Below are 26,267 nucleotides of genomic sequence, written 5' to 3' on the forward strand. Positions count from 1 at the left end.
GGTGTGCCCAGACTCTCCCTTTCCCTCTATGCCCCCATCCCCCTCCAGCAGCTATATGGCTGACCAGAGTCCTTCCAGCTCACACATTGCCTACAACCTAGCACATACCATGGCTCCCTCTGGTCACCATCCAAACAAGCCCACAACCACTTAGCTTCCCAGGCTGAGTGAAATCAGTTCACCGTGGCCATCAACCACCTCTCCTCTGTCCTTATCCCCTGGCTATGAACTGATTCACTAAGTAAAAGCAATGCCATCTGTTCCAGGAGAAGTTAAATATGCTTGTGACAAGACACGCATGCAATGCCAGCCAAGTGCTGCAGTAATTGCTCCATGGTTATATATAACACTGAGAAACTCCCATTTGGGGCCCGGGCTGAATTATGCCCCCATTGGGCCCTAGCACTCGGATCCCAAGCACGGATCTGCTTTCAGCTGCTGAAGGGAAACTCCAGCTTTGTCAGGAAAACTGACCTTGGTAATTCTCCCAATTGATTTGTTTTGTTTTGTTTTGTTTCTTCTTTCCAGGATAGGGGAGAGTACTGACAACATGTACAGCCAAGAAGTGCTCCAGCATGGGAGAAAACAGTTCATGCACATCACCTTCCCAGAGCCACAGTCTCCAGATCAACCAGCAACTCTCCAGTGCCTCTCAGTGTTATACTCTTGGCCTAGCTGGGGCTTCTCTTCACCCCCATGTATACAAAACAGAGCATTAAATCACAGCTTCCTAGAAAAGCTAGAAGCCTCTCACAGCCACTACTAAGAAAAAACTTGCCTTATCCATGGATATTTCTCAGTGTCCTCCAAAATGACCTACCAGATTTAAAAACCAGAAGTACAACCCTTAGCAGCCCCTGATGAGGTGAGAATAAGTAACGTCAGAGAAACACAAGGAGAGTTAGGAAGGCCAGTTCCCCTGAAGAGCTTACAAGGAAGCTATCAGATCACATAAATGTTTCTGTATCTGTTTTCTGCCTGCAAGACTACAGCAGAGGTTATCACCATCTCCTTTGAGACATCTTCAGCTTCTTTTTCAATTAATTAATTAGATGAATTCACACCGTGGAAGGTTTCTAGTCAGCTGTGCTAATTTGCAGATGTGCTGCAGCCAAGATGTCCCTGGTGGGATGCCTTTGTCTGGTCCTCCAACACTTAGCAGGTAAGAGCAGTCTAGGCAGAGCCGTGTGCCTTACCTGCAGGTGATGGTCAGCGTATCCTTGGCGTTGATGACGTGTTCCTCCTCAGTGATGCTAAGAGTAGGGGGGGTCATAGAATAGCTGCTCACCAGATCTGTGGAGAGAGAGATAGGATGATGCAGACATCTGCTTGTCTACACCCACTGCTGTGGTCAGCAGCTGGTTTGGCATCACGAGCCTGGAAAGTGGCAAAGCCTCTTGAAGGAAACATTTTGTAGGATTCTGCTTCCACATAGTTTAGTAACTGCCTCTCTGGGACACAAATGATTCAACTGCAGCCCTCCTGGCTCTAGTGAGCTGCCACTCTTCAACAACAGCTCTAGGGCTGGGGCCAAGCAGCCCCTGGGCTAAGACAGACAGACAGACAAGCACAGATGAGGGTCAGAAAAAGAATGGAAGATCAGAAATCAGGGGATACAGGTGTGGCCATTCCTCACCAGCTGACTGAGGTTGGACTACTGCTCTGAAGTGATCTTATCTGGCAACTGGAGGGAGTCTGGCAGATTCTTCTACGTGCATGTGGCTTTCTGTAATCAGGGGGACAAATCAGAGGTGCCCAGATTCCACAAATGCAAAACTCTTGTGTTTGTGCAGAGATGCTCTCAGGAGCCAGCAGGCATTCGGTGAATGCCCTTCTCCTGCCAGGCACTCTTCAGACAGGCAGTCACCCAAACAGGGCCAAACCTGTTCGGATTACACCAGCCCCCTTTCCCTGCACGGCAGCTGGACAGGCATCCCAGGAGTGAAATTATCCAGGCTCAAGGATGGGCAGTTAAACACAATACCACACGCTGCTTCTCCCATCTTTTGTCTGGGAGAGTCCCACTTCTCATGTGCTTGCATCTCCGGCATGCCAGACACGCAGCCCGAGTGAGCTCCTCATGGGCAAAACATCTCGAAGTACCGGTTAACCTCCGAGATGTAACAGTTGTTTTTCATTAGCACGGTGTTGCTGACTGTCATTACTTCATGATCTTTATCTTAAAACTCCAGCTTCTGGAGACAGGAGATAATTCAAAAGCAAAGCCTTGGTGACTGCACAAACAAGCAAGTAAACTAACCAGAAATAGAAGGGGAAAAAAAAAAAGTTGCAAAATGTGAAGCTGTGAGTCAGGTAGATGCTAAATGCTAAGGAAGAAAAGAATGCAAAAATATGCTGCTAGCTGGATTTTTCTACAGAAACATGAGGTTTCTGCAGCCACGTTCTGTGCATGACTCTCTTCCCTTTGTGACATTCAAAGCTGTTTACCAGTTTTGGAGAGATCTGGTAGGGAGGGAGAGGTCTTGAGGACATGGAGTTTCCATGAGTTTCCCAAGCAACAAGAACACTTTATGCCACCTCTCCTCCAAAGCCATGGCCTGAGGACTGCAGGCCTTGGAAGGCCTGTGGCAGAGCCATGCAATGGACGCTTCTCAATGGGGAAACCTGCTCATGCAGGTTTTGTCTCCAACACAGGAGACGCCAGGTGGCTGCCAGCCCCTCTGACACAAGACCTCTGAGGGGTGGCATGAGGAGACAGGCCCGCGGAGGAGCCGGGGTGCCCAGTGTCCACCACTGCTAGGAGAAGCTGCCAAGGGGAATGCGACGGCAGAGGGACGTGCCGAGCGGCACCGCCGTCACAGCCAGGCCCGGGCTGCCGGCTTGTTCTCCCCGATTGTTCTCCACTTCCTTCCCGCCAGCGCATGGCTCCGTGGTGGTGTCCCCGCGGCTGCCCCCATGGCAACAGCAGGGCACGGGCCATCTCCCCCCACCATCTCCCACCTCTTCTTCCCTCTCCTGCATGAGGTGGCATCAGCCCAGGGGCTGCCCCAGCCCACCTCCATGGGGGTCCCGCTCCCCCAGGCCCATCCTACAGGCACCCCTTGCTCAATGACAACAACAAGGGCAGCAGCCATCTTTCGTCATACAGCACGTGGGTCAGCGTCACTGCGGCCCCTGGGATTGGGTGGTGCTCAGCCCCCATGGAGGACACCCTGCCCGGTGCCTCCAACCTCCCATTCCTGGAGGGAGGGGACATCAGATGTCACACACAAAAATGTGCCCTGGGGCTGTGAAAATAAACGACCACATTTTTGGTGAAATCCCTTCAAAATGCAACAAGGTTTATTAAAAAAAAAAAGGGGGGGGGGGAGGAGGAAGGAATCTGACTGCTAAGCTGCATTTCCTATTAATGCTGGACACACTTATCCCAGTGCAAACACTGCTTTCCAGATGGATGCAGCCTGCCAGTCCATCCCCCCAGCAAGCAGCTGGGGTGCCTGCCATCATCAGGGTACACAGCCCAAAATGGAAACAGTACAGCTTACTATAGGGCTGGCTGGGGACAGGAGACCCTCTCATCCTGCTGGTGCCCCAGAGCAGCGAGAAGGCTATTCCCCAAAACCCTGGCACGGCAGTCCCTGGGGTGAGCTACAACAGGCGCTGAATTTAATCTCAAAACTGGAGTGGATCCTCCTTTGCTTGAACCCCTAAGCGGTCCAGTGTGGCAGGAGCCTTTTGGCCATTGCTGTGCACTGCATCTGCCCCTCTACCGGGCTCAGGGGGAGCAGGATGGCTGCAGAAATAGCCCCCTGCCTCCCTTCACATGCTGCCCAGTGACCTGTTAGCAAACAACGCCGGGGGGTGGAGGGGAAGAAAGAAAAAGTACGATCTGTGCAGGTTGAGGCTGTGGGATTCCTGCAGATGCATCCTGTCCATGGCCCTCCACGAGTACAACAGGAAAAGGAACCACTGCTCCCTCCGAAAGCACCGCGACGCGGGGCTGGGGACGCTCCTGCTGCTGGCAGCCAGCACTGGACCAGCCCTCGCAGCCGTCCAGCCTCCTTGCCGGTCCTGGACTGCTGGGAACTTCAGGGACTCCCCTCATCATGCCCTGAATCACCCTGGGGACGCAGTGCTCACCCTGACACTCCATTCTGGGGCCAGCACCTCAGGGCGCTGGTGCCCACAGCCACTCATGGTATCCAGGACAGGCACAGGGATGCACAGTCATTCCCATCTTGCAAAAGCATCTTCAAGGTCATCAACTTCACACCCCACCCCCCCCCCCCAAATTCTCCATCCCTCTTTGTGCTTGCCAGCTGGATCTACCCCATTGCTGCCCCTGCTCTTTCCCCCGCTCCAGGCAGGGAACACGTGCCTTGCTACGGTTCTCTCCCATGTCTCACTCTCCCCAGCACTGAACTCCGTGCTGGGTTTGGCCATTAAATCTCTGCTAACTGACATACAGATGGTTTGTGTCTCTGGCAAATCCCAGGGTGCGAGGGAGATGTCTCCAGAGCATGAAGCATCTCCTTTTCTCTGAGTTCCTCCTTCTCCACCTCCAACCCTAGTAATGCTTTATCTCCTCAGCCCTCCAAGCAGACCCCGCTCTCTCTTGCACACCATATCATGCCCTTGCACGGGGAGAACATTAATGTAATTAAGGAGGCATGTGGTAGCCTCAGAGAGCTTTGTTTTTTCAAGATGGTTTCCAAGCAAGCTGGCAGTGGGATATTAAAATAAACAGAGGGGGATTGATGGGATGCTGGGAGAGGAAGCAGGATCCCACAACCACTCTCACCTTGTCTATTTTCAGAGAAGAGCATTTCCCAGAGGTTTTCCTAGCCTTGATCTCTCAGCACGTGGCTCTGAAAGGAGCCAGGCTGTACCGAGGGCCTTCTCCTTATCACCATCAGCTCCTTCATTTTCTCCAGCGCCCTCCACCTCCTTCTGCACCCTGAAATCACTGCTGCTCTCAGCACGGCAGGGCTGCCCGCTGGGGTCTTTCATCCCAGGGCTTTTCCTGCATGCTGGGGAAGCCACACTCACCCTGGAAAGCACTACCCACCCTAGGGTGTCTCACAGAGACCAAGCAGCCCACTTGTTCCAGCCTTGTGCCTCAAGCACATTGTGGGAAAGCCTTGCCAGGGGCCTGGTGTTCCCTTGTGGTGGCTGCAGACTCCTAAATCACTGCAGCACCCGGCCTGTGCCAGAGGCAGCACCACCATAGAGAGCAACAGCTTTGGATCCTATTCACAGGCTACGTGTGGATGGGGGTGCCGGCATGGCACAGCATGGTAGGGCACCACATGGCTCCTGCTCTCCCTCTGCTTCCAGCCGCAGGAAGCCCTGCACCGGATCCTCCCTTCGAGCCCCCACACACTACCTCAGCCCCTCTCCGCTTCCCCTTCCCTCCCTCTCTGCTGAGTCGGCCCCGCTGACTGATTAACGGGGCGCCTTTCCGGAGAGGGATTTTGTTCACACTCTGTCCTTCTTGCTGACTTCCTTCCCCAGCACTGGACTGGATCACTCTGGCCACAGCCGCTGCGTGTCCCCAGCTAAACCGGCACAGCCTGCGCCCCTGCCACCACATTTACTGCTTTGGGGGGTTGTGACCAGAGCTGCAAAACAACAAGTACAGAGCAAAGCTTATGTAGGTGAGGCTGTGTGCACCTTGCATGCCCAGCCCAACCCAGTCTGCCCAACCCCTGAAGCAAAAGGTAGGTTAGAATGGGAAAAAAAAAAGAGTGTCCTTCCCCAAGAAAAGCTGCCCTGACCCTGCTACTGCCTCTCCAAAGATATTGCCATATTCAGGCAAAAATTCCCAGTCAACGAGCATCCCAGCAAAGCAAGGGGGAAACTTAAGATCTTTCCACAAAAGGAGCTTCTGGGAGATTCTCATTGAGCAACTGAATCCCCAGACCAAGGCTCCAGGATGGAGTCCCTGAGTCTACCCACACCCTGCATCTGCACCACAAACCATCACGGGTGGGCCTCTTCTGACTCTCTGTGCTCAGAGAGCTGCCCTGGCTTATCCCTGGCTGGGGCTCAACAGCACTCTGAATGCCCTGGGATTGCTCAGCACCCAGTGCTGCCATATAACCCAATGTGGCTCCTCTTGCAAAGCACCTCCTGTTTCTCTTGGGTTTTTCCACCAGCCCAAAGCCTTGGCTGCTCTGAGCTGGCCCTGCAGACCCGGTTGGTGGGGCATTTCACTGGCATGTGCTCAGACATTCAACCTGCACAGCATAGTTCTTATGTGAGCAAAGACCTGCTCCTTGAGAGACAACAATAAAATTCTGATACCCCACCAGCCACTGGGGAAGCAGGGAGTGAAGAGCCCTTTTTGATGCAGAAGAGCAGCAATAGCTGACTCTGAGGAGACAGGGAGGAGAAAACATGCTCTGCCCTTTCTGCAGACATCTCCTCCAGCTTTCCAGGCTGGGCTTGTCTGATTTAGCAGCATTGGCTGGCAAGTGTGCACCATTTCCCCTTGCTTTCAGGAACTAACTCCAGCACCACAGGTGCCATTTCCCCTGCCTCTACTCCAGTTACTTCTTCCCCACCTTGCCCATGCTGGTATAACTGACTGCCCTGGTTCCTGGTGCTGGAGGACCTGCAGCATCCCAAGAAGCAGAGCCAGTCCAGCTTCCCACTTACAGAGCTTAAGTTCCCCCACGGAGCGACTCCTCCTCAGGCACAAGGCAAGCATCCAGCTGTGGACTGGAGTGACAAAGCATGAGTGTCACATCACGCAAGGAGCAGGCAGCTGGCAGAACAGCAGGGGAAATTTGGGTGTAGGGCTGTCAGCTCCTCCTCTTCCTCCTCCTGGTGCTCGCCAGCACGGAGGAAGGCTTGTTTTGCAGAGAGGTGAGATATCGCAGGAGGCTGTGAAATGAATGGCAGGCTCCAAGGTGGGGATGAAATGCCAGGTGTTTTCTCTGCAGCCTCACAGCGGGCAGGGTGAGCCCCAAACCATGGTGGGAATTCACACCAAAACGGAGCAGGTTCTGCCCAGCAGCCTGTGCCAGGGGCTGAGAGAGCAGGGCAACAGCCTCCTATGCCTGCAGTGGGGCTGGGGGAAACACAGGGAGGTAGAGAGCTAAAGGGCTCTGTGAGCAAGATGGAAACAGGCAGAGGCATAAACAATGAATAAATTAAACCCAATAATGATAGTAAACTGGCAATGCCCACAGAACTATGTGTTTACACAAGGGCAATGGAAGCAGGTCCCTTTTTTATAGGGTTCATGAAAGATGTTTCTTTTTCTGCAGCCTAAGGTTGACCATCACTCCAGACCCATCCCAGGAAGGGGTAACCACAGGGGCTGGGCTCCTCCCTGCAGGATCAGCCCCTGTGCTGAGCTTTGGCAGTACTGCTGTCCCAGCCACTCAACTGACCCCCACACGCCGAGATCTCATTCAGACCTGGGACAAGACCTTTCCTCTTCTCAGGGTGGGCAATGCCACTGTCAAGACAGCTCTCCTCTGGTCTAGAGACGTTCATCCATGGGCCTTAAAGCCCTGGAATGTCAAAGTGTGGTGGGTCTATCCCCTCACCGTTTGGATTTTCCTAAAGTATCAGTTGTTCCTTCGCTCCAGCTGGGGCAAGCTGTCCTTTCTCAAGGGATGCAAGAGACTGCTAATTATAGGTACTCAATCAATACTCAGAAACCCAGAGGTGATCGTTGTTATTGGATATCTGATCCCCCTGTCCAACATCAAAAACATAACAAGCCCTTAACTTTGCCCCAAAAACTCCTCTGGGTAAATCGGTGTATGAAGGCAGGAGCCCCCCTGAGCAAGGACCAATGTGAGGGCTGAGCAAGGGGCCACCAGAGCTGGTTGAAATGCTTTTTCCTTGGCACCAACCTCAGAGACATCCCAAGCACCATTGGTCCGTAGCAATGCCAGGTGAGGAGGAAGGACATGGATCCAAGGGCATTTGTGAAGTGCAAGAATTAGGGCTCTCAGCACCTGCAGCCAGGTGAGACCCTAGCCAAAGCATCCCCACACCTGCCAGCCAAGCAGGATGAGGTGGGCAGAGATGCAAGCAGTGCATCCTGCAATAGCATCATGGTTCCAACACAAGCAGAAGTAGTCACAACAGCCAGACCAACAGCACTGCTCTGCTCCCCCAGCCCCACAGCACCACAGCCAAACAGCCCCACGACCTCAGTCCAAAAGGCTGCTCTGGCCTTAAGGCATTCACCTCGACAGGTCTGTTTGGCCTCTCAGTGCTCAAAGCTTTAATTAGCTTGGGTCTTTTCTATCAAGGCACAAAAAGCCTCATAACCACCAGCACTGATGGGGAACGAAGCAAAGAGAGCCAGGAGCAATCTGGGCTCCTTCGTCTTTTGGGCTTGCAAGCCAAGAGCCTCATCAGGGGACACAAATAGAGGAGCTTGAAAGCAGAAGCCACTTTTGAAGGTGCTGTGCTGTCCTGAGGAGCAAAGCAACCCTAATCCTTCAGTCCCAGTCCCTTGGTGCCTCCAGGCAGGGATTTAAATCCCAGGTATTTCACAAGCCAGCTGCCCAGACTATACCCAATGTCCAGCCATGCTGCCACCTGCTTTTGGGACTCTGTCCTGCACTGGGCACAACCACCCATATCCTTGGGACCTGCCACTACATCATCCCAAAGCATCCCTAAGAGGGGTCAACAAGCGCCTGTCTGGGAGCGTTTATCTGTCTGCCTTTCTCCCTCCGCAGGAAGCACTATCTCACCATCGCCCTGCCTTGCTCCAGCCTGGTTTCCTGCTCCATCCTGCCAGGTTTACCCTGCTTTTTCCTCCTCCCCTCCCCCTGCCCCACGGCTGTCAGGCCATGTTTGCATTTCTGTCTCCTGCTGTCTTTCCTCTCCCTACACCCCCCCGCGCTCGCTCCCTACTCCATCCTCCCCGAGAGGCTACGTCCTGAGCCAAAGTTAGCCTCTGTCAGGTAGCCACATGTCCGGCCTGGGGCAGCAGGTCAGCCGGGGCCACCCTGCAGACCTCCTCCAGGATCTCTGCTGTCAGCAGCCTCCCCAGGTCCCAGGGGAGCCGGCTGTTTGCTGCTCTTGCTTGGGTGAGGGATGCTCCTGCACATCAGAGAGCTCGTTTCCCCTCGGCCCACCCTTTCTGCTGTTGGCCAGGGGTTGGCCAGACACCGCTTTGTTTGGTCCCCCATTCCCTGAATCGCTCCGGGTTTGTTGGCTGCCTGCTCCTGCCCAGAGAATCCTTTTCCTGCCTTTGAGATAGAGGATGCTCAAACCATCTGTGCTTTTTATTTCCTTGTAGAAACTAACAAGCCAAGGATTGCTTCCTCTCCCTGACATTTCGGACGGTAGCTCCGGCTCAGCGGGATGCACAGGGAGGGGACCCCAGCACCTTCAGACAGGAACAGGACCTATTCTGTCCACAGGATTCACACCCTAAGGGCCAGAAATCTTCACGCCTGCCAGAATGCCTGTGGCAGCTCCCACTCTTCCACCGCTGTGGCTCTGCAGGAACCCAGGGCGAGCCGCCCTGCTTAGCATACACAGCCACCCCTCTTCCAGTGGCCCCTATTAACTGCATGGCTAAACCCTTGCAAAACTCAATTAAAATTATCCTCCCACATCTTAAGAACTGTCAGGTTGCTTCTCTTCCCATTTTAATTTACTTCTTTCAAAATCTTGCCCTGCTCACATTCTCTGCCCCCGCAGGACGTGATTAATGTGGCACAGAAGAAGCAGAGGGATCCGATGGCTTCAGGGGACTGCTGACAGAAACTAGCACCATCTCTAACCCAAAGGGGTTCAACGGATGGCCCGCAGCTCATGTGAAATGAGTATCAGTCCAAACCTGGTACCTGGCCCACAGGCATTGCCAGCTTGAAGGGATGGCCAGGAGAGGCCAGGGACATCCCTCCGTGGGCCCTGAGGGTCTGGGGTCCCTGGGCAGGTGGCTCTGGAAAAGCTTGTAGTTGGCTTCCTCCAGTGAACCTGTTTGTGACTGCTCAGGAGTTGCCTAACCATTGTAGGATTCAGAGTTTAATTCCACCCTGTGACTACTGAGGAGCTTTACTGGCTGGAGTACATCTGGCAGCAGTGGGTACCAGCCCATGGGACACTAAAGACAGATCTCTGGCCCCTGAGAAGAAATGAGAGCTTACACAATGACACAAGGTAAACCACTAAAGGAAATGTATTCACTGATGAAGTTATAAGGTGAACAATAAAACACCTTTTCATGCAGCTCAGCTAAACTGTGAATATTGTCAGTGTGGGATAGCCACAGAGAGATTCTCAGGGAGATGGATAAATTCTGAAGGACAAGTCACCACCAGCTTTTACACACAGTGATCCAGGACACACATCCAGGTACAGGAGTCTGTAAAGCACTCACTGCCAAAACAGAGTGGGTACATCAGAACCCCCTGAGCATACCCCTGCCCACACCAACACCAGTAACTACCCAGGCAGAGCCAGGTTCAGCCCCTGTGCCTGGAGCTTCACTGCATGGGTGCAAAGGAGGGAAAAAGCCTGAGAAGCAGCAGAGACCCTTGGTTTGGACATCATTAACTACAGTTCCACCACAAGCAGCTCCCAGAGGCTGTGCTCAGGTGATGCTCCTGTCAAAGCAAGCCACAGATGTGCTGCTGGGGGAAGATGGAGTTCTAACTAAGCAAGGTTTTGGCATCCAACTCTCTCTGGGAGATGAGGCAGCTGACTGGAAAGTCAGACAGAGCCCAAGGGTCAACACTGAGCAGAGAAAGAAAAGGGCAGCAGCATTTAGAAAGAAAAAAAAAGCACAGGTTTGCTTTTTCCTTGATGTGTGTGGGCTTAATTGCTGGCCTTTGAAGTTCAGCTCTTCCCAAGGCTGCTGGCTTATGGACAGGCTGAAGAAATCTCTGTGCCCCGCTCAGGGCAGGTTTCCTCCATGTGAGCAAAGCCTGTGGACACTGCCTGCCTCCTGCCCAGGCTGATCATGCTGGGATTTTCCAGGGGTCTGCAAACTATGCAGCTGGACTGGGGGGCACTGTGCCAAGCGGGAAAAACCTGCTCCTCCACCTTCATCTCCCTGGGGTTTGCATCCAGATGTTCACTACTTAGCTGTGAACTGAAATCAACTCAGAGCCCTCAAACCAAACAGCTGCCCCGGAGCTGGCAGTGCCTGTTGTCCACAGCACAACCCAACCTCAAGTTGATCACCAGCTGCTGGGTGCAAGAGAAGCTGATGAACAGGGTAAGTGGGGAAAACAGTTTTGCAATTAAATGATTATCTTGGCCTTGGAAAACCTGGACTCAATTCCCTATCTGCTCCAGACACCCTGCAAGCCCATCACGCAGCTGGTTTGTATCTCCATCCCTGCCTGAGCCACAGAGGGTAGAGCAACAGGAACTAGGCTGCTTTGGCTTGGAAAAAACAAATACTCAAGTGAGAAAGAAGGAATCCCTATTCTTTCTAATGAAATATAACTGGGAACAAAGAAAATGGCTTTATCCCAGAGCCAACGTGACATGAAAAAGCAACATTAAAAGAGGATGGGTCCAGAAAGTAGGAAGCAGAAGCAAAGCTCAGGAGGAATTTAAACTTCCTGATCATCAAAGCAGGGTTTTCAAGCACCAAGTATAAGCTAAAAATAATAATAATTAAAAAGCAAGGGGAAGAGTGGTCGTGGGCACGAGAGTGAGCTGCTGCCTGGGGAGCAGGAGAGCACGGACCCTCCTGCACGGCACAGCCTCTCGCGTGCACACCCGCACGTGCGCACAGGCGCATCTGTGCGACCCCTCCTGCCGCCTCTGACGGGGTGGGCATGAGGGGGGGGCAGGAAGATCACAGGCACATGCTCTTCAAAGGAGAATTAGTCATCAGAGGTGGCGGCAGAGGAAGGAAACCTCAGGTACGAGGTCAGACGTGACAAGCAGAGAGGGCTGCTGGAAGAGCTCCGAGCGCTCACTGCAGATCTAAGAGCCCTCCTGGCATCCACACGAGCAGGACAGGAGGTGCAATTCCCTGGGGTAAATGCACCTACAGCAACATAGGAAATAAGAAATTCCAACCCTCCTGGAAAATACTGCACAGCTCTGCTTTCTGCCATCTTTGAAAGCAGCTGGAGCTGGCCAAGCCCAGAACCTTCCCTGATGTGGTTAATAAAAAACCTTACTCTGCTCTCTGCAGCATCCCCAAGAGGGACGAGCTCTAGAGAGTGCAGCAAAGCTCTCCTCCCCCCCCCAGCACCAGGCTTTTCTGGGTTGCTCCTCACCCCTGGGTCAGCAATCCCAACTACTCCCAGCTGGTGAGGATGGAGACACTCAGGGCACTGGGAAGAAAGCTGGGCCCATGGGGGCTGCCCGGGTCAGCGATGGCGAGTTACAAGCACACATGCTCTCGGTTTCTCTTGGCACAGAGCTGCGACCACAAGCCAGGACCTGCTGCAGCAGGAGATGATAATCATCGTCTCCAAGAGCCAAAGTGTATTGGGGCATACGCGTCACTTGAGATTAGCTGGCTGTTTAACATCTGCACAGATTTCTCTCGCCACCTCCACATAGCACCCCTCCACAGCTATGAAACTCATTTAGCTCCCTTCCAAGAAAGGCTGAGCTGGAAATGTCACACTTTGTATATCATAGCACAGTTCCTACGATGAAACACCCAGCCTAAATGGCAGCGTTGGACTTCGACGCCATTTGAAGGCCAGTAAGTTAAAACACCTTATGCTGCTCTTCAAAAATAGCTTATGAGGGGGTTACCAAGTTTCATAACCCCCCAGCTACTCTCTTGTTAATGCTCAGAGCTTGGCTGTTGTTTTCCTGTCCAAAGGTGCTTCCCTTTGCCACGCAGCTCAGCGGGGAGAGCACGCAAGCCAGCGCAATGGGAAGGAAGCGTTTACATATGCTAATGACTTCCACTGAAGGAGCACAAGTACCAACGGGGAAATCGTGCTAAAGAGACAACACACCATTTCCTTGCTGTTCCTATTTGGTCACCACGAGGTACGTGGTGCTCAGAGATGCAGGGTGAGGCTGGGGATGGCCTTCCAAACCCCATGGGAGAGCCGAGGTGTGAACAAAGGGAAGGCACGTCACCTCAGACCACAAAGGCAGGAGAAGCTGTTTGGCAGTGGGGCTGTTTCAGCACCACACTGGACCAGGGGGCTGAGGACAGACATGGGCCCCTTCCCATTCTCAGCAACATGGGCCTGGGGACCAGAGCCCTTCCAGGTGCTCTTCAGGCCGTTCCACCACGCGCATCTCTCTTCCCGCCAGCACAGGTTTCCTAAGTTCACAGGGGCCCTGTTTATTTTTCTCTCTCTCTCTTTTTTTTTTTAAATCTACTATTGTATTAAGAAGTGTTTTTCTTTTGGCAAAGGTTACTGTGGGGCCAGTGCTGTGTGGAGCCTCCTGCCTTCCATCACCGCTGTAACCTCTGAGCAGGAGCTTAGCCCAGCCAACGTCACTTATCTTCAACGAAGGCAGGCTTGTATTTCCACCACCTCAGAGAAGACAGATCCCAGCTCTCCCCCTCTGCCCCAGTGCATTCTTTGAAATGCCATCCAGGCCTTGTTATTGCTGGGAGGCTGGAGAGCCAGGGATTAGCTGCCTCAGGCTGCATTAGGCTTTATTTGTCTAAGCAGCCAAGGGTGAGGAGTGGCCATAAATACTATGAATGCCGAGTGTTGTGAAGGTGCAGTGTTGGGCAATGCAGGCACCATGGCAGCGGGCATTGCATCTTGACCTGGGCACCAATGAAGGTGTGACTGATGTTGTTGGATGGGTTCCTGCCTCTCTAGAGCACAGGAGGTTTGGAGGACATCAAAACCCACCTTCAAGCATTCAAACTGGGGACATGAAGCTACCACCTGTAGCTTCTGGTTGCCCCCATTAATCCTCATAACACTTCAGCAAGCAAATGTGGTGGATCTACCCAACCAAGTTGCAAAATGCCATCACAACACTATCACCCAAGGGGACACATACTGGGATCTAGCCTGTCTGCCCAGAACGCAGCAGTACAGGGCATGTGGTACCCTTCACTAGCACACTTGGACATCATAGCACAGAGAGGAGATAAGGAACAGAGTACGCCCCAACCCCATCCCAGTGCTACTGCCAGAGCCAGCACTTACAGAGAGCCGCCCAGGACCTGCTGAATTTGACAGTTTGGCAACAGCCAACAAACCAAACAAGGAGTCATCAGGCCCAGATGCACGCTACATTAGCTAAATTGCTTTACAGCAGTGTCACTGGGTAACTCCATTTGCAGGCAGGGTGGTTGCTTACCCCACGTTTCATCCCAGCACAAGGACTGTGCACCCAGCAGCACGAGGAGCTCCTTGGTGTGAATGCATCCATCTCCCATGGGAGCATCCCACACCACGGCTGGCTGCCACGCTTTCAGGACGTGCCATTAAAAGCCTGCCCTTTGCTTCCCAAGGGCTGAGCACTGCAGCGTGATGAAGGGATGATGGCCACTTAGGCCAAATTATGCCTCACTAGGGACTCTGTTCAGGCTTGGACAACTGAATCTGTTAGTGATGGATTTCTGTGGATACTGGATGCCATCACCTCTGCTGGATGAGATGTTTCTTGCTGCCATCACTCTGAGCTGGCAGTTTCCAAATCTGAGCCTAAACCACAATTTGTTCCCAACCTTCTTGCCTCAGTAAATACAAAGATTTACTGCTGTCCATTGAAACTATTGACTTGACCCTCACTTTTGACAGTATTTATTTTTTTAGGTCACTATGTTGAGCATCCATCTCAGCAGACGCCAGTATTTCAGCAATGGGGAAAACATGTTGTAGACAGAGAGCTGAGCCCCAAGCTGAACCTCTCTGCCAGCACACACACGCATGCATCTGTGCAGACACATACATGCTTCCCCCAGCTGACACGAGACCTTCCACATGTGGGGAAACCAATGGAGGGTTTTCCAGGCTCTGCCATGCACCCCTATCTGTTTTGTAGGGTTTTTTGGGGATAACACCTGAAACCAGTAAACCTTTTGCAGACTTCCCTGCTACATGAAGAGCCCATTTACCTCTGTTACTCAGAAAGCTGATGGAGAACCCTAAAACCCTCTGTGGGACTCCTGGGTCTTATGAACATACAGAGAGACCTTCACAAACTTGTGGAGCCACTACTCAACTCTGGGTACCCAGACGGGCCCCACAGGGTCTGCCAAGCCCCACTGAGCCCTGCCAGTGGCTGAAGTGGTGAACCTGCTGCAGGATGGGTGCTTTGCGTCCCCAGAGAGGAAGGGAACGGTGCCCCAGGTGGGAGGCCTGGCTGCCATGGGTGCTGCTCGCTGGTCACCACCAGCAGCTCAGAAAAGCCATCATGAGCCTGCAAATTCTTTATAAGCTTCCCACGTGACACAATTACCCAGGGGCCAGATCCTGAAGCCCTTTCTTCCCTCTTTTACTCAGCCCAGTCTCCACTGAAGTCATTTGAAGCACTGGCCTAAATACAACTGAAGGACTTCAGGATTTGTCCCAGTAATAAAAACTTCCTTCCTTTGTCTACTGCTCACTCCACATGATCCCACTGCCTCCCAGCCCGTCTTCCGAGGCTGGGGCCATCACTTGTTTAGGTTGATGCTGCTCTTCCGTTTTACCCTCTGCCAGACCATGCCCAGCCCCTCATGCAGCCACAAGCTGTGAGGTGGAGGGAGCCAGGGTGGCTGGCAGGGAAGAGGGTGACAAGCATCCTAGTCGAGGGGCAGTGCTGGTCCTGGGGATGCACATGTGTGCGGACACCACACTGGCTTGGGGTAGTCTCAGCCATCACCTATCCAAAGGCAATTCCTTTAGCACATCTTTGAGGATGGGATGGAGTGCCTCCAGAAAAGCCCTTCTCCCTCTCTGACTGCAAAGCCTTAGGATGTACACTCAACTTTTATGTGAGGGGGACCAGGTCAGATGATTCCTGCCCAGGAAGATACAGCAGGAAGTTTACTCATCCCGCTGGAATAACGACTGTGCATCACGCTAGGAAGTGACACCTTAAGAAACACGTATGTTTTTAAACAAATAACTTGCAATATGAATTCTGCTGGGTTTTTTTCTGCCACAAAACATCCAGGAGGATGAAAAGCCCTGTTATCCCCCATGGGTATCTCATCCTCAGCATGGCTATCCAAAACATGAGCTGGGGTTTGGGGTTGGAGCTCCTGCTTCCTTCCTGTGTCTACCAGCCTCTCACACATTGATATAGCAATATATGAACACAACTGGACTGATAAAGCAGATCCCTTTATAGCAATCTCCCTGCCTGTGGCACTTGATGACAAAAAGTGAAGGCAAAAGGAGTTTGAACTTAGCTGAAGTGAAAAGCATTTGGTTTTGAGCTACCAGCACAGTTTGATGACCTAAACCTCAATCCTGCAACTCATGGATGCTCAGGTAGGTGACCTGGCCATATACTGGGTTGCTTGGAGAGCACAGAAACAATCCCTTGGAGCTCCTGCTGGGCTCTTCAGTCTTCCAGTGAGATCTTTAATATTGCTCAGCTAAAACTGAAGCTGTCAGACACGCACCTTGGAGCACGCAGCTCTAACCACCCCAGGGAACACAAAACTCTCTGAGCAGCAGAGGACCAGTGATCTCAGTGCTGGGAGGCTGTAGCGTGGCCCTTGCACAGGTCTGAGTGAGCCCCACGTCACCCAGCCCAGCAGAGCCGGCTCCCTGTGCGTCCCGACGCAGAGCACAGGCGACGCCAATCTGTGCACTGCCCGGACTGAGACACCAGTGCCCAGTCCAGCAGCCAGGGCTGCCTTGCTCTTTAAAAAATACAGTCTTGCTGTACATTCTGCCCTTTTTAATTACATTAATTGCCATGGAAACAATGCTCTTATTGGTATGGGAGCAGCCTGGTGGCCTCCACAGATGCAAGATTAAAATCAATGGATACATTGAAATACAGGCTGTATTTCAGGACCTTTTGTGGTTTTGGGGCTGGTCACCATGGGCACACGAGAGAGTGGCTCAGGCACTAGCGGGATGCCATCTTCTATGAAGAGAAGTCTGAGGACAACAAAACACAGAGTAACATCCCTTTATAATGTTTATCTGTTTGGTCAGAGCATCCTTGTATGGGAGCCAGACCCAGTACTGATGCACGTGCTTAGCTCCTGGTGCTGGCCATCACTCCCAGCTCCTGCTGAAGCATCCCAGCCCTGGCTGCCCATCACATCCTCATTGCCAGTCAGTGGAAAGCCTCGCCCGGCCTCAGACCTTGGCAGGGCAGCTTTGCTCCATGCCTCCCCTCTCCCTATCCACTGCCCTTTCCACCAGCTCAGATGACTCACCAAAAACAAGAAGCCAATATAAAATATATATATATATTCCATCACTTCTTGGCCTTGAGAGTCTTTTAAATAGCACTGAGGGGGTTGTACACAAACCAGCACAAAGGGAAAGGCTGCCAGTGCCCTTCCCTCCCTACCCGCGGCCGCCCCCGACAACCCGGTGCAAAGGGCAGCCCCGACTGCCCGGCTCTCCCCTCCGGGTGAGGGGGAGTGCTGCCCTGTTCCCTGCCGTGCCGCCCATCATAAAGGGGTCCCTGAGCTGTTATCAGGCAGTGACAGTTTCCGCCATCAGATTCCTCCTGTCCGTCAGGAAAGCTAAATAAGGAACGTCGTTCAGGCGGCTGCAGGAAGAGGGGAAATGCAGGGACATCCGGCCCAGCTGCCAATTTTTCCTTTCCCATGAACCACCGCTGACCTCCACCAAGGGAGAACCTGGACACCCAGCCTGGCATCGGCACCGCTCCTCTTCACTTAACCCTTCCCCAGGGGGATGCCCTGGTCCCCAGGGCCTGTCCAGGGGCAGGGTGGCTGTGGTGGGATGGTGCATGGGCACTGTGTCACTGGTGCTAGCACTGCAGGCCGAGGTGGGCAGACTCAGTGCACCGGCTGGCAACTGCCCAGCCAGCTGGAGCCACAGCCAGGAGAAGGCTTAACCCTTCTGCGCCCACAGCACGGGTGGGTGGCTACAGCTCACATGGCAGCACCAGCTCCAGAGAGCATCACTGCGCTGCTCTGCTTCCCTCTTTGCACGTGCTGAGGCAGGGACCAGGGCTGAGCTTATTTTCTTGCTTATCCCTCTGTAACCAAACTGAGGTTTTCCAGGCTCTGCTGAGAGCCGTAACCAGCTCTGGTTGGCTGCTGCAGACAGGTAAAATCTCATCTGCTCTTTCTCTCTGCTCACTCAAGGGCTCTACCCATCACTAACCAGGACCACCGGCAATCTAGTCAGCCCTTTCTCATGGTCCCTCCTGGGGACAGCCCCGGGGTCCAAGCTGCCTTTCACTGCGCAGAGCAGGGAGCAGCCACTTGCCTGCTCCAAGAAGGGGAGACCACAGTGCTCACTCGACATATCCCTTGCCTTTCCCCACCCCATTCTCCATGTTTCCCCAGTTTGGAGCCTTTCCTGACCCCCTAAACCGATCCTCCCTCATTAGCACATGACGTCCGTCCCACGGCACCTCCAGGTTTGGCCCGCAAAGCCTGCGCTGGAGATCCTCACCCTGGAAGGAGGGGGCAGAAACAGAGCAAGAAAAACAATTCACACGTGGGAGAAGTTGTAAGGTGAAATACAAGTCACCGGCTGAAACCTGTTTCTGCTACCTCAGCAGGGAACAGACTCCAGGAGAGACTCCCTGCTTAATATCCTCCGCTTGTAAAACTCAGTGGGAGTGTGGCCACCGGCTGCCGCGGGGTCAGGTCTTCACCCTGCTCCTGCTGAACTTGCACCTAGAGATGGAGCGATTTGCCTGCAGCCGCTCACCAAAGCGAGCGGCCACGCCGGGCCCCAGGGCTCCTGCCTCCTCGCCGACTTGACCACAGGCCATCTCCACTTCCACTATTCCACACTAACAATGAGGCCCCGCGGATGGGCAGTAATACCCTGCGCCCAAAACATCAAAACTATGCTGACCAGAGAGAAAAAGCCCCCCCGGGACCTGGCTAACCCTCTCTTTTAACAACGTGGAACAAGAAACAAAGGTCTGGGTTAGCCAGAGGCAATAAAAACCCTGGAATTAATTTAACCAGTCACTAGATGCCAGTGCAGCTGCAGCAGTATTTCTTTTCCTAACGAAGGACAAAAGATAATTCCAGCTCTGGCCTGGGGCAAGGCTCACTGCTGGCCTCCCCAGCAGACACTGGCATACACCAGGCTGCACGGTTCCCCCCATGGCACCCTCTCAGGGCCTCATGCCCGGCTCCCCATAGCCCCTTGCCCAGGCAGAAGCTTGCAGGAGGTGCCTGGTGCAGGTCAAGGTGAAACATGGTGCTTGGCACCGCTGGCTTGAAGGTCCCCCTGCTTTCCCACCCCAAACTGTAAGTACCTGTGGATTTCTTTCTTGCAAACCCATGTATCTTTCCACGTGTAACTGCCTTTGGACTCAGGCAAACACCTAACACCCACAAGGCCCCGTGGTGATGAGCTCCACCACTGCATGGTGGTGTGCAACAAGCCACCAGCACCCTCCACGCTCCTCATCCTCCCAGCATGAGAATCTACCAGAAACTGCCTTCTCCAGGCCAGCAGTGATTTTGCAGCCCTCCTCTGCAAGGCACCAGCAGAAGAACCCTGCAAGGTTTAGCCATTCCTCACATGGAAATCACCACAACTGCAGCTCCTCCACTCCAGCTCCCCACCCTCCATGGGCAGCACAGCCTGGGGGGTCTGGCCACCACTGGGCTTTCTGCTTCTCCCCACAGCTGCAGGAAGCCCCAGGATCCCCCATCACACCAGGCTTATTACAGCTTTCTCCTTCCACTGGGTTTAAATACACAGCCCCCCCCAAACTGCAGGTGAAGGAGTCCCCAGCCTGGTCCCCATGGCTTGGGGCTGTTTTGGTCTGGCAGGCTGAATGAAAAGGTGCCTCTTTCTTTTGGAAACACCTCTGCTGTGCCAGGTTGAGTGGCTGAGAAGGTGTGTGAGATGGGTGCTATGTCCAACACTCCCACTGGCCTCCAGAGCTGCTGAGAGCTGAGCAGACCAGAAGAACCATTGAGAACCTCCATCTGCTCAGCAGCTGTTCTGCAAAGCCACCTCCTGAGTGCTGCTGATGCCCCGCACGGCACCAGAGAAACCACGAAACTGCTGCCTGGCCGTGGCCCCCTCCTGCTGCCGTTCCCGTGGGATCCTGCTCTCCCTTTCCCTCCCCAGGAACTGCCCCGGGACATGGGGAACAGCCAGTTCCCTCCTGGCCGGCCAAGAACACCTGCCCTTCCCACGCCTGCCCTGGAAAACTCTGCACCAGCCTGGGGCCAAGAGAAACCCCAGGGACAGCGATGGGGCAAGGAGAGAGGCAGGAGGGGGATGGGACACACAGGAGGAATCCCCCTTCTACTCCACCAGTACTGGCAGGGGACATTGTGCTGCCAACAGAGCATCCCCTCAGTTGGCCATCAGATTGGGCTCAGCAACACACACCCTCACGGCTACTTGCACAGGCAGCAAGCCACAGGCTCACGCAGCCCAGCCACAGCAGTTGCAGCCCACTCACCCAAAGCCACCCTAAGCAGAGGACAGGGCACAAGGGCTGCGGCTGCCTCCTCCCCAGCAACCCCTGGGGACCCAGCATCCCTCCCAACACCCACCTCCTCCTCCTCAGAGGCCCTGGCTCTGCTTCATCACTAATGAGCGACTGGGTTAAGCTGGAGCAGGGCTCGTTCTGCTCTCGTGGGCTCTTGCACGAAAGGGTGTTGCTGAAAGGGCCTGTGTTTATTACTCCCAATAAAGCGACTGCTTAAATCCCAGCTGCGAAGGCGAATGTTGCTGCTGGCACGGTCAGCACGGGGCTGTCTGAGCACCCGGCTGGGGAGGTCTGCGTGATCTTACAGGAGGGCAAGCAGCGGCGGCCAAGGTAACGGGCTCGGGTCCTACACAAGCACGAGCCATTCCCTCACGCAAAGGGCAGAGGATCTTGAAAGCAACAAGCTGGAGTCCCCAGCGGGCTGCAGGGTGGTAAGCACTGCTCTGAGAGCATCACAGCCCCGGGAACACGCTGTCAGCCACATCCACTGAGGGTTACTGGGAGACACCCTGGGATGCTGGGGCTGAATCTCTACCTGCTTCCCCCATCCCACTCCCTGCAATGGTCAGCTCCCCAGCTCCACTCCATCCTGGGAGCACCACAGAGCCGGGACGTAGGGAGAACCTGTGTGCTCCTACACACCACATCCCCTGCTAGCTCTGTCCTGTTTAACCAGGCACCAGGGTGCAGGACCAGGCAGGACACAGAGCCAGAACACACCTTTCATGATCTTGAGATTAATATTTCACCCTTCTCAGGTGGAACAGTCTCACATCCCCATCCCAGCTTCCAAGGGAAGCAAATACTTGCATCCAGTTGGGATTATGATTAAGGAGGAAATCTGTGGGTCCTTCACACACTGACAAATTGGTCTCAGGTAAAAGAGGCAGCAAATCCCCAGGGTTCAGTCCCCCCCCCTTGAGCTCCACGTCGCCCTTCGTCGCTGCACTAATCAGGCAGCACTGGAGAGCTTCAAAGCTCTGCAGAGCCCTGTGTTGACGAGGCCCACACATCATGCAGCCGCGCTGGCCACAGCCTCCCAGGCACCGCTCCCCGCACCTCCGGGAGATGAAAGAACCTGAGAAGAGCTACATGATGCTTTACAAATTGCTAACAAGAGAGCTTTGAACAGCTGCAGCTCCCACCACGATGCCACCAGCAGCGAGTCCCTTTCTGCCCTGCCTCCCAGAGCAACCCCTGAGCTCTGGCAGCCCGGTGGGTCCTTCAGCCCTGTGGCACCAGGGCCATCGGCAGCATTTTGGGCAGAGCAGGCTCACGGTGCCACTGCTGGAGATGCTGTGTGTACCACACCTCCACGGACAGACCCGCAGCCCTCCCGTGAGCTCACTTCCACAACGGCAGCAAACGCCGCCGGCGACAGTGAGTCACTGAGCTGAGGCTATAGAAAATTCTATTTATGCTCCCAAAATTCATCTCCCCACGTTGCAAGCTTCCAGCATTACTAACTTTCTGTTGGTCTCACTCTTATCTGGGCTGTAAATGCTTTACTGGCACAAGCAGGAGCCCTGGCAGCGCCAACTGGGCTCTGCCCCATGGTGTCTGCTCTCTGGAAGGGTGCTGCAGCCCTGTCTCTGCCACAGTCCCACATCCACCTGACCCAAACCACAGCCAGGGCCTTAGACTTGCTGCCCAACAGCTTTTTGTGCTATGGGAAGGAAAAGCATTTCACCAGGATCTGCCTTGGGTCACTTCCCAGGTGGACCTGAGCAGTCAGCAGCCAGCTGGGACAGCACAGCACAGACCACCGCCTCCTCACGCCTTCCTCCCCAACACACTGCCCCGTGCTCCCAAATTAATGACTCTGTACACGAAAAAATAAATAAACAGAGCAGGGAGCCAGGCTTCCAGCCTGCCCTCCCGGTCCCCTGCTTCCCCACACAGCAAAATCCCTCCAGCAAGGCTCCGACACGGTTTCTCCCTGCTTGCAGCGAGCACACGCACAGCACAGACACAGCCTGGGCTCACCCACAGCCTCATCCCACTGTCCCGGAGCCCGCAGGGACAGCGGCAGGGTCCTCCCGTCCCGTCCTCCCGCTGCGGGGATGCTGGCACAGCCGTCGGGGACACCCGGGCGGGTACCGCGGCAAGTCTCAGCCAGGGATGGGGGACCCCAGGGCGGGCTGTGGCAGGACTGGGGGGCCGAGGTACCTCAGTGCCGGTACCCATGAGGGATGGAGGAGCCCAGGGCAGGGAGTGCCGGTTCCCGTCGGGGATGGGGGAGCCCGGAGCGGGCAGCGCCAGGTCACAGCACATCCCGCCCGGGTTACGGGACGCCGCGGCAGGCGGTGCGGGTCCCTACGGGGTCTGGGGGCATATGCGGGCGGCAGCGCCGGGTCCCGTCCCGTCCCGCCGGGACACCTCCATCCCCAGCGCGCCCGCAGGTGCGGTGCGGTGCGGGCGGCAGAGCGGGTAGCCCGCAACCCCAGCCGGGTAGGACAGGACAGGACATCCCGCAGCGCTCACCTGTCTCCGAGACAATGCCGAGCCAGAGCCAGAGGGGCAGCGTGCAAACTCTCTTCATCTCCGGGGCTGCGGGCAGGTCCGTACGGGGCGGCGCGGAGCGATGCGGAGCGGTGCGGAGCGCCCCGCGCCCGAGCGTCTGCTCCCGCCGCGCCCCAGCTGCGGCAACGCGCGGCGGCGGGCGGGGAGCACCGGGGCCGCTTCCTTTTCCTCCGCCCGCCCGGGCCGCCCGCCGCCCTCCGCCCGAGCCCGCGGGGCGCCGGGCGGGCGGCGGGGCGGGGCGGGCTGGGGCGGGGCGGGCGGGGAAGGGGGGGTGGTGTGTGTGTGTGTGTGCGTGTCTGTGTGCGGGCACCTGCGGCTCCGCTGTCTGCGCCCCCCGCACCTGCGTGGGTGTCCCGCACCTGTGTGCATGGGTGTGCCGCCCCCCACCCCCCCAGCAGCTGGGGGCGAGTGTGTCCCACGCGTGGGCATCACCCCTGCCCCGGGTACGCAGGAGCAGCCCCGCACCGATGTGTGTATTCACACGAGTGTGTGTGCCCTGCCCGGCTGCGCACACCCCTGTACATCACACCCGTGCCAGTGTGCAAACGCACACCCATCTCCTTCTCTTCACACATCCTGACCCCTCGGACCAGAGGGAGTCAAATACCCTCTCACACCACTAGCCTCTCACAAATACCCTCTCACATCAGTGTTCACATGCCTCGTGTGAACGTGCACATCCCACACCTGCCCACACACACACACCTTCGTGCCTGCACCCCCCCCGAAGCCCATACCTCACACCTGCACAAACACACAATCCTGCTTGCACCCCTGAACCCCAACTCCTCCTGCACACAAAGATGCACACACACTTTCTCACACCTATGTGCACACGCTTGCACCCCTACTCATTTAGGGGGGCACCCCCATTCATGCCATCCATCCTGTGCACGCTGCGAGCAGCACAGAATCACAGAATCATAGGATGGTCTGGATTGGAAGGGACCCCAAGGGTCACAGAGCTCCAACCCCCCTGCCACAGGCAGGGACACCAACCTCCAGGCCTGGAGCTACACAAGGCTGCCCAGGGCCCCATCCAACCTGGCCTTGAACACCCCGAGGGACGGGGCACCCACCACCTCTCTGGGCAGCCTGTTCCAGCCCCTCGCCACTCTCTCTGTAAGAACTTCCCCCTAATATCCAATTTAAACCTTCCTTCCTTTAGCTTTAATCCATCCCCCCTTGTCATTCCACTGTCTACCCTTTGATTCCCCTATGGGGGCAGGCACATTGCCCCCCCAGCCCCGTTCCATGCACACGGCGAGGGGCACACCCAACCCGTGCACAGGAGCGCGGCGTTGGCAGCAGGATGGTGCTGGTGCCGCTCCAGTGGCGCTGCCCCCACACTGCTGCCGCTGCCAGCGGCGGGCGGCTCTGGCTCAGGACGAGCCGACTGCGACCGCGCTGCAGACGGAGGCGATGGCAGAGCGCGGGGAGCGCGGTGGCACAGCGGGCACTGCCTCCCCGCCGGCTGCCAGCGCGCCCAGACAGCGCTGGATAGATACACTCAGACGGCGCTACACAGCACCCCGGGGGGGTATTAATTATGCACACTTGCAGGCAGCAAAGAAAGAGCCCGAATGAGAACCATGTGCTCCTCGGAAAGGCATGACAACTTCTGCGCTCAGCTGCTCTTGTTGCCAAACCTATGGAAGATATCACCCTGTCCCTCTCCCAGAGCTGTCAGGGGGCTCCAAGACACAGGAGTTATTTTACCCGGCTCCCCCCTGGCCCAATGAGTGGGTTTAACCCTGAAAGAACCAGCTGCATCGCTGTTCATCATGCTCAGCTTGGATCACCTCCCTCCTTGATCTGGAAGGAGCGGAAAGCAGCTCTGTCCTTCCATCCCAGGTGGGTCCCCAAACCCCTGAAAGTTTCTAGAGAGGCATTTTTAAAACTTGCCATGATGACGGGGTGATGAGGCCGAGCTGGGGACAGCAGAGCGGGGCAGCACTGCCCACTGCTGCAGGGAGAAGAGCTGAGATTGCAGGATCAGATCCCCTCCTCGGTGCCGGGAGCCGTGACCAGAGGTGGGGCAGCCCCAGGGCTCCCCAACACACCAGTGTACCCACATTAGGGACCACTGTGAGCTTCAGGGTGCACCTGAGAGGTGAGCAGCGAGGTGGTGAGGTGTGGACAGTGATGGAGGGAGGGCTGAATCCAGCTGAGATGCTGGAGAAAATGCAAGACTAGAAGCCTGGAGAGGCTGAGTGCGAGGAGAGCAGAGGATCTGACTTGGGGGTGCATGGGGATCCTCTGGCGCACCAAAAATCAAGGGCTTTTGGTATCCTCCATCCACTGCAGTCCGAATGTGGCATCGTGCAGGAGGTGGTGGTCGGGACCAGCCCGTCCATGCTGCCATCTAACGGCAGTTCGCCCGGGCGGGTTCGGCCCGCCACCGCCGGGAATTTTCCATCACACACAGGGTGGCTGTGGGACCTTTCCATTGTCACCGCCCTGGGAAACAAAAGGATGGTTCTTTAAAACCTTGTTCCCCTTCCAGCACGTGGGGGGACCCAAGGGAGCAAGGGCCTCCCCAAAGCACAGGATAAAGATGCAGCAGGGGACCAGGGCAGGATGTGCTGGACACGGCCCAGACCCAGGTGTGGTGGTGGGAAAGGCACACGGGGGGCTCTGAGGGACAAAATAACAAGGGAACCTGCAGGGAAAATAGAGCCGGGTGCTGGGGACAGGAGCCAGCCCTGGCTGGAGCAGAGCCCGGAGGCTGGAGCAGAGAGGGGTGCCCCATCCCCGTGGTGCCCACTCACCCCTCTGTCCCTTCCTGCCCAAACCCAAGCCCAGCCAGCCCCAGTATTCACACCACACCCACAGTCTGTGCTCTGTGGATCTGTGGTTCACCAGGGAAAGGCGTTTTTTCAGGCAGCATTTAACAGCAGACAGTCTCCTCACTGGGTAATGCCTCAGGTACGGCAGCTCAGAGCAGCACCTCTGGGTGCTGCTGCAAGTGCTGTGGGCAGGGCAGGGGCTCCGCCTGCCCCAGCCTTCCTGCCAGAGCCCTTCCCTGCCCGCAGGGCCACGCGAGGATGTTTTACCCCAAAACGTGGCTCTGCCTGGGAGCAGCACATCGCACCCACCGCACGCAGCCCGGGAGGAGGAGGAGGAAGAGGAAAGATGTGCTTCCTCAGGAGCCTGCTCAGCCTGAGGATTTGGGACAAGCAGGTTTCGTGCCTCTCCAGCTCTTCCTTTGGGAAGAGGAAGGTGTGGGAGGTGGCAGCGGTGGCTCTGGCACCCGTCTCAGCGAGCTG

General features: G+C 55.5%; 1 protein-coding gene across 1 annotated transcript in view; it reads right to left on the minus strand.

Moving 5' to 3' along the window:
• Positions 1 to 23,017, minus strand: part of FLT4 (fms related receptor tyrosine kinase 4) — a gene marked incomplete at both ends in the record, with an annotated part of 53,594 nt that extends 30,577 nt beyond the window's left edge. The window contains 2 exons of the mRNA XM_084268854.1: positions 1,197 to 1,293; positions 22,960 to 23,017. Coding sequence (XP_084124980.1) covers positions 1,197 to 1,293; positions 22,960 to 23,017 — 155 coding nt within the window. The remainder of the gene's footprint in view (positions 1 to 1,196; positions 1,294 to 22,959) is intronic.
• Positions 23,018 to 26,267: the final 3,250 nt, after the last annotated feature.

Source organism: Gallinula chloropus (genome assembly GCF_964237585.1).
Source record: "Gallinula chloropus genome assembly, chromosome: 10".
NCBI classification, from domain to species: domain Eukaryota; kingdom Metazoa; phylum Chordata; class Aves; order Gruiformes; family Rallidae; genus Gallinula; species Gallinula chloropus.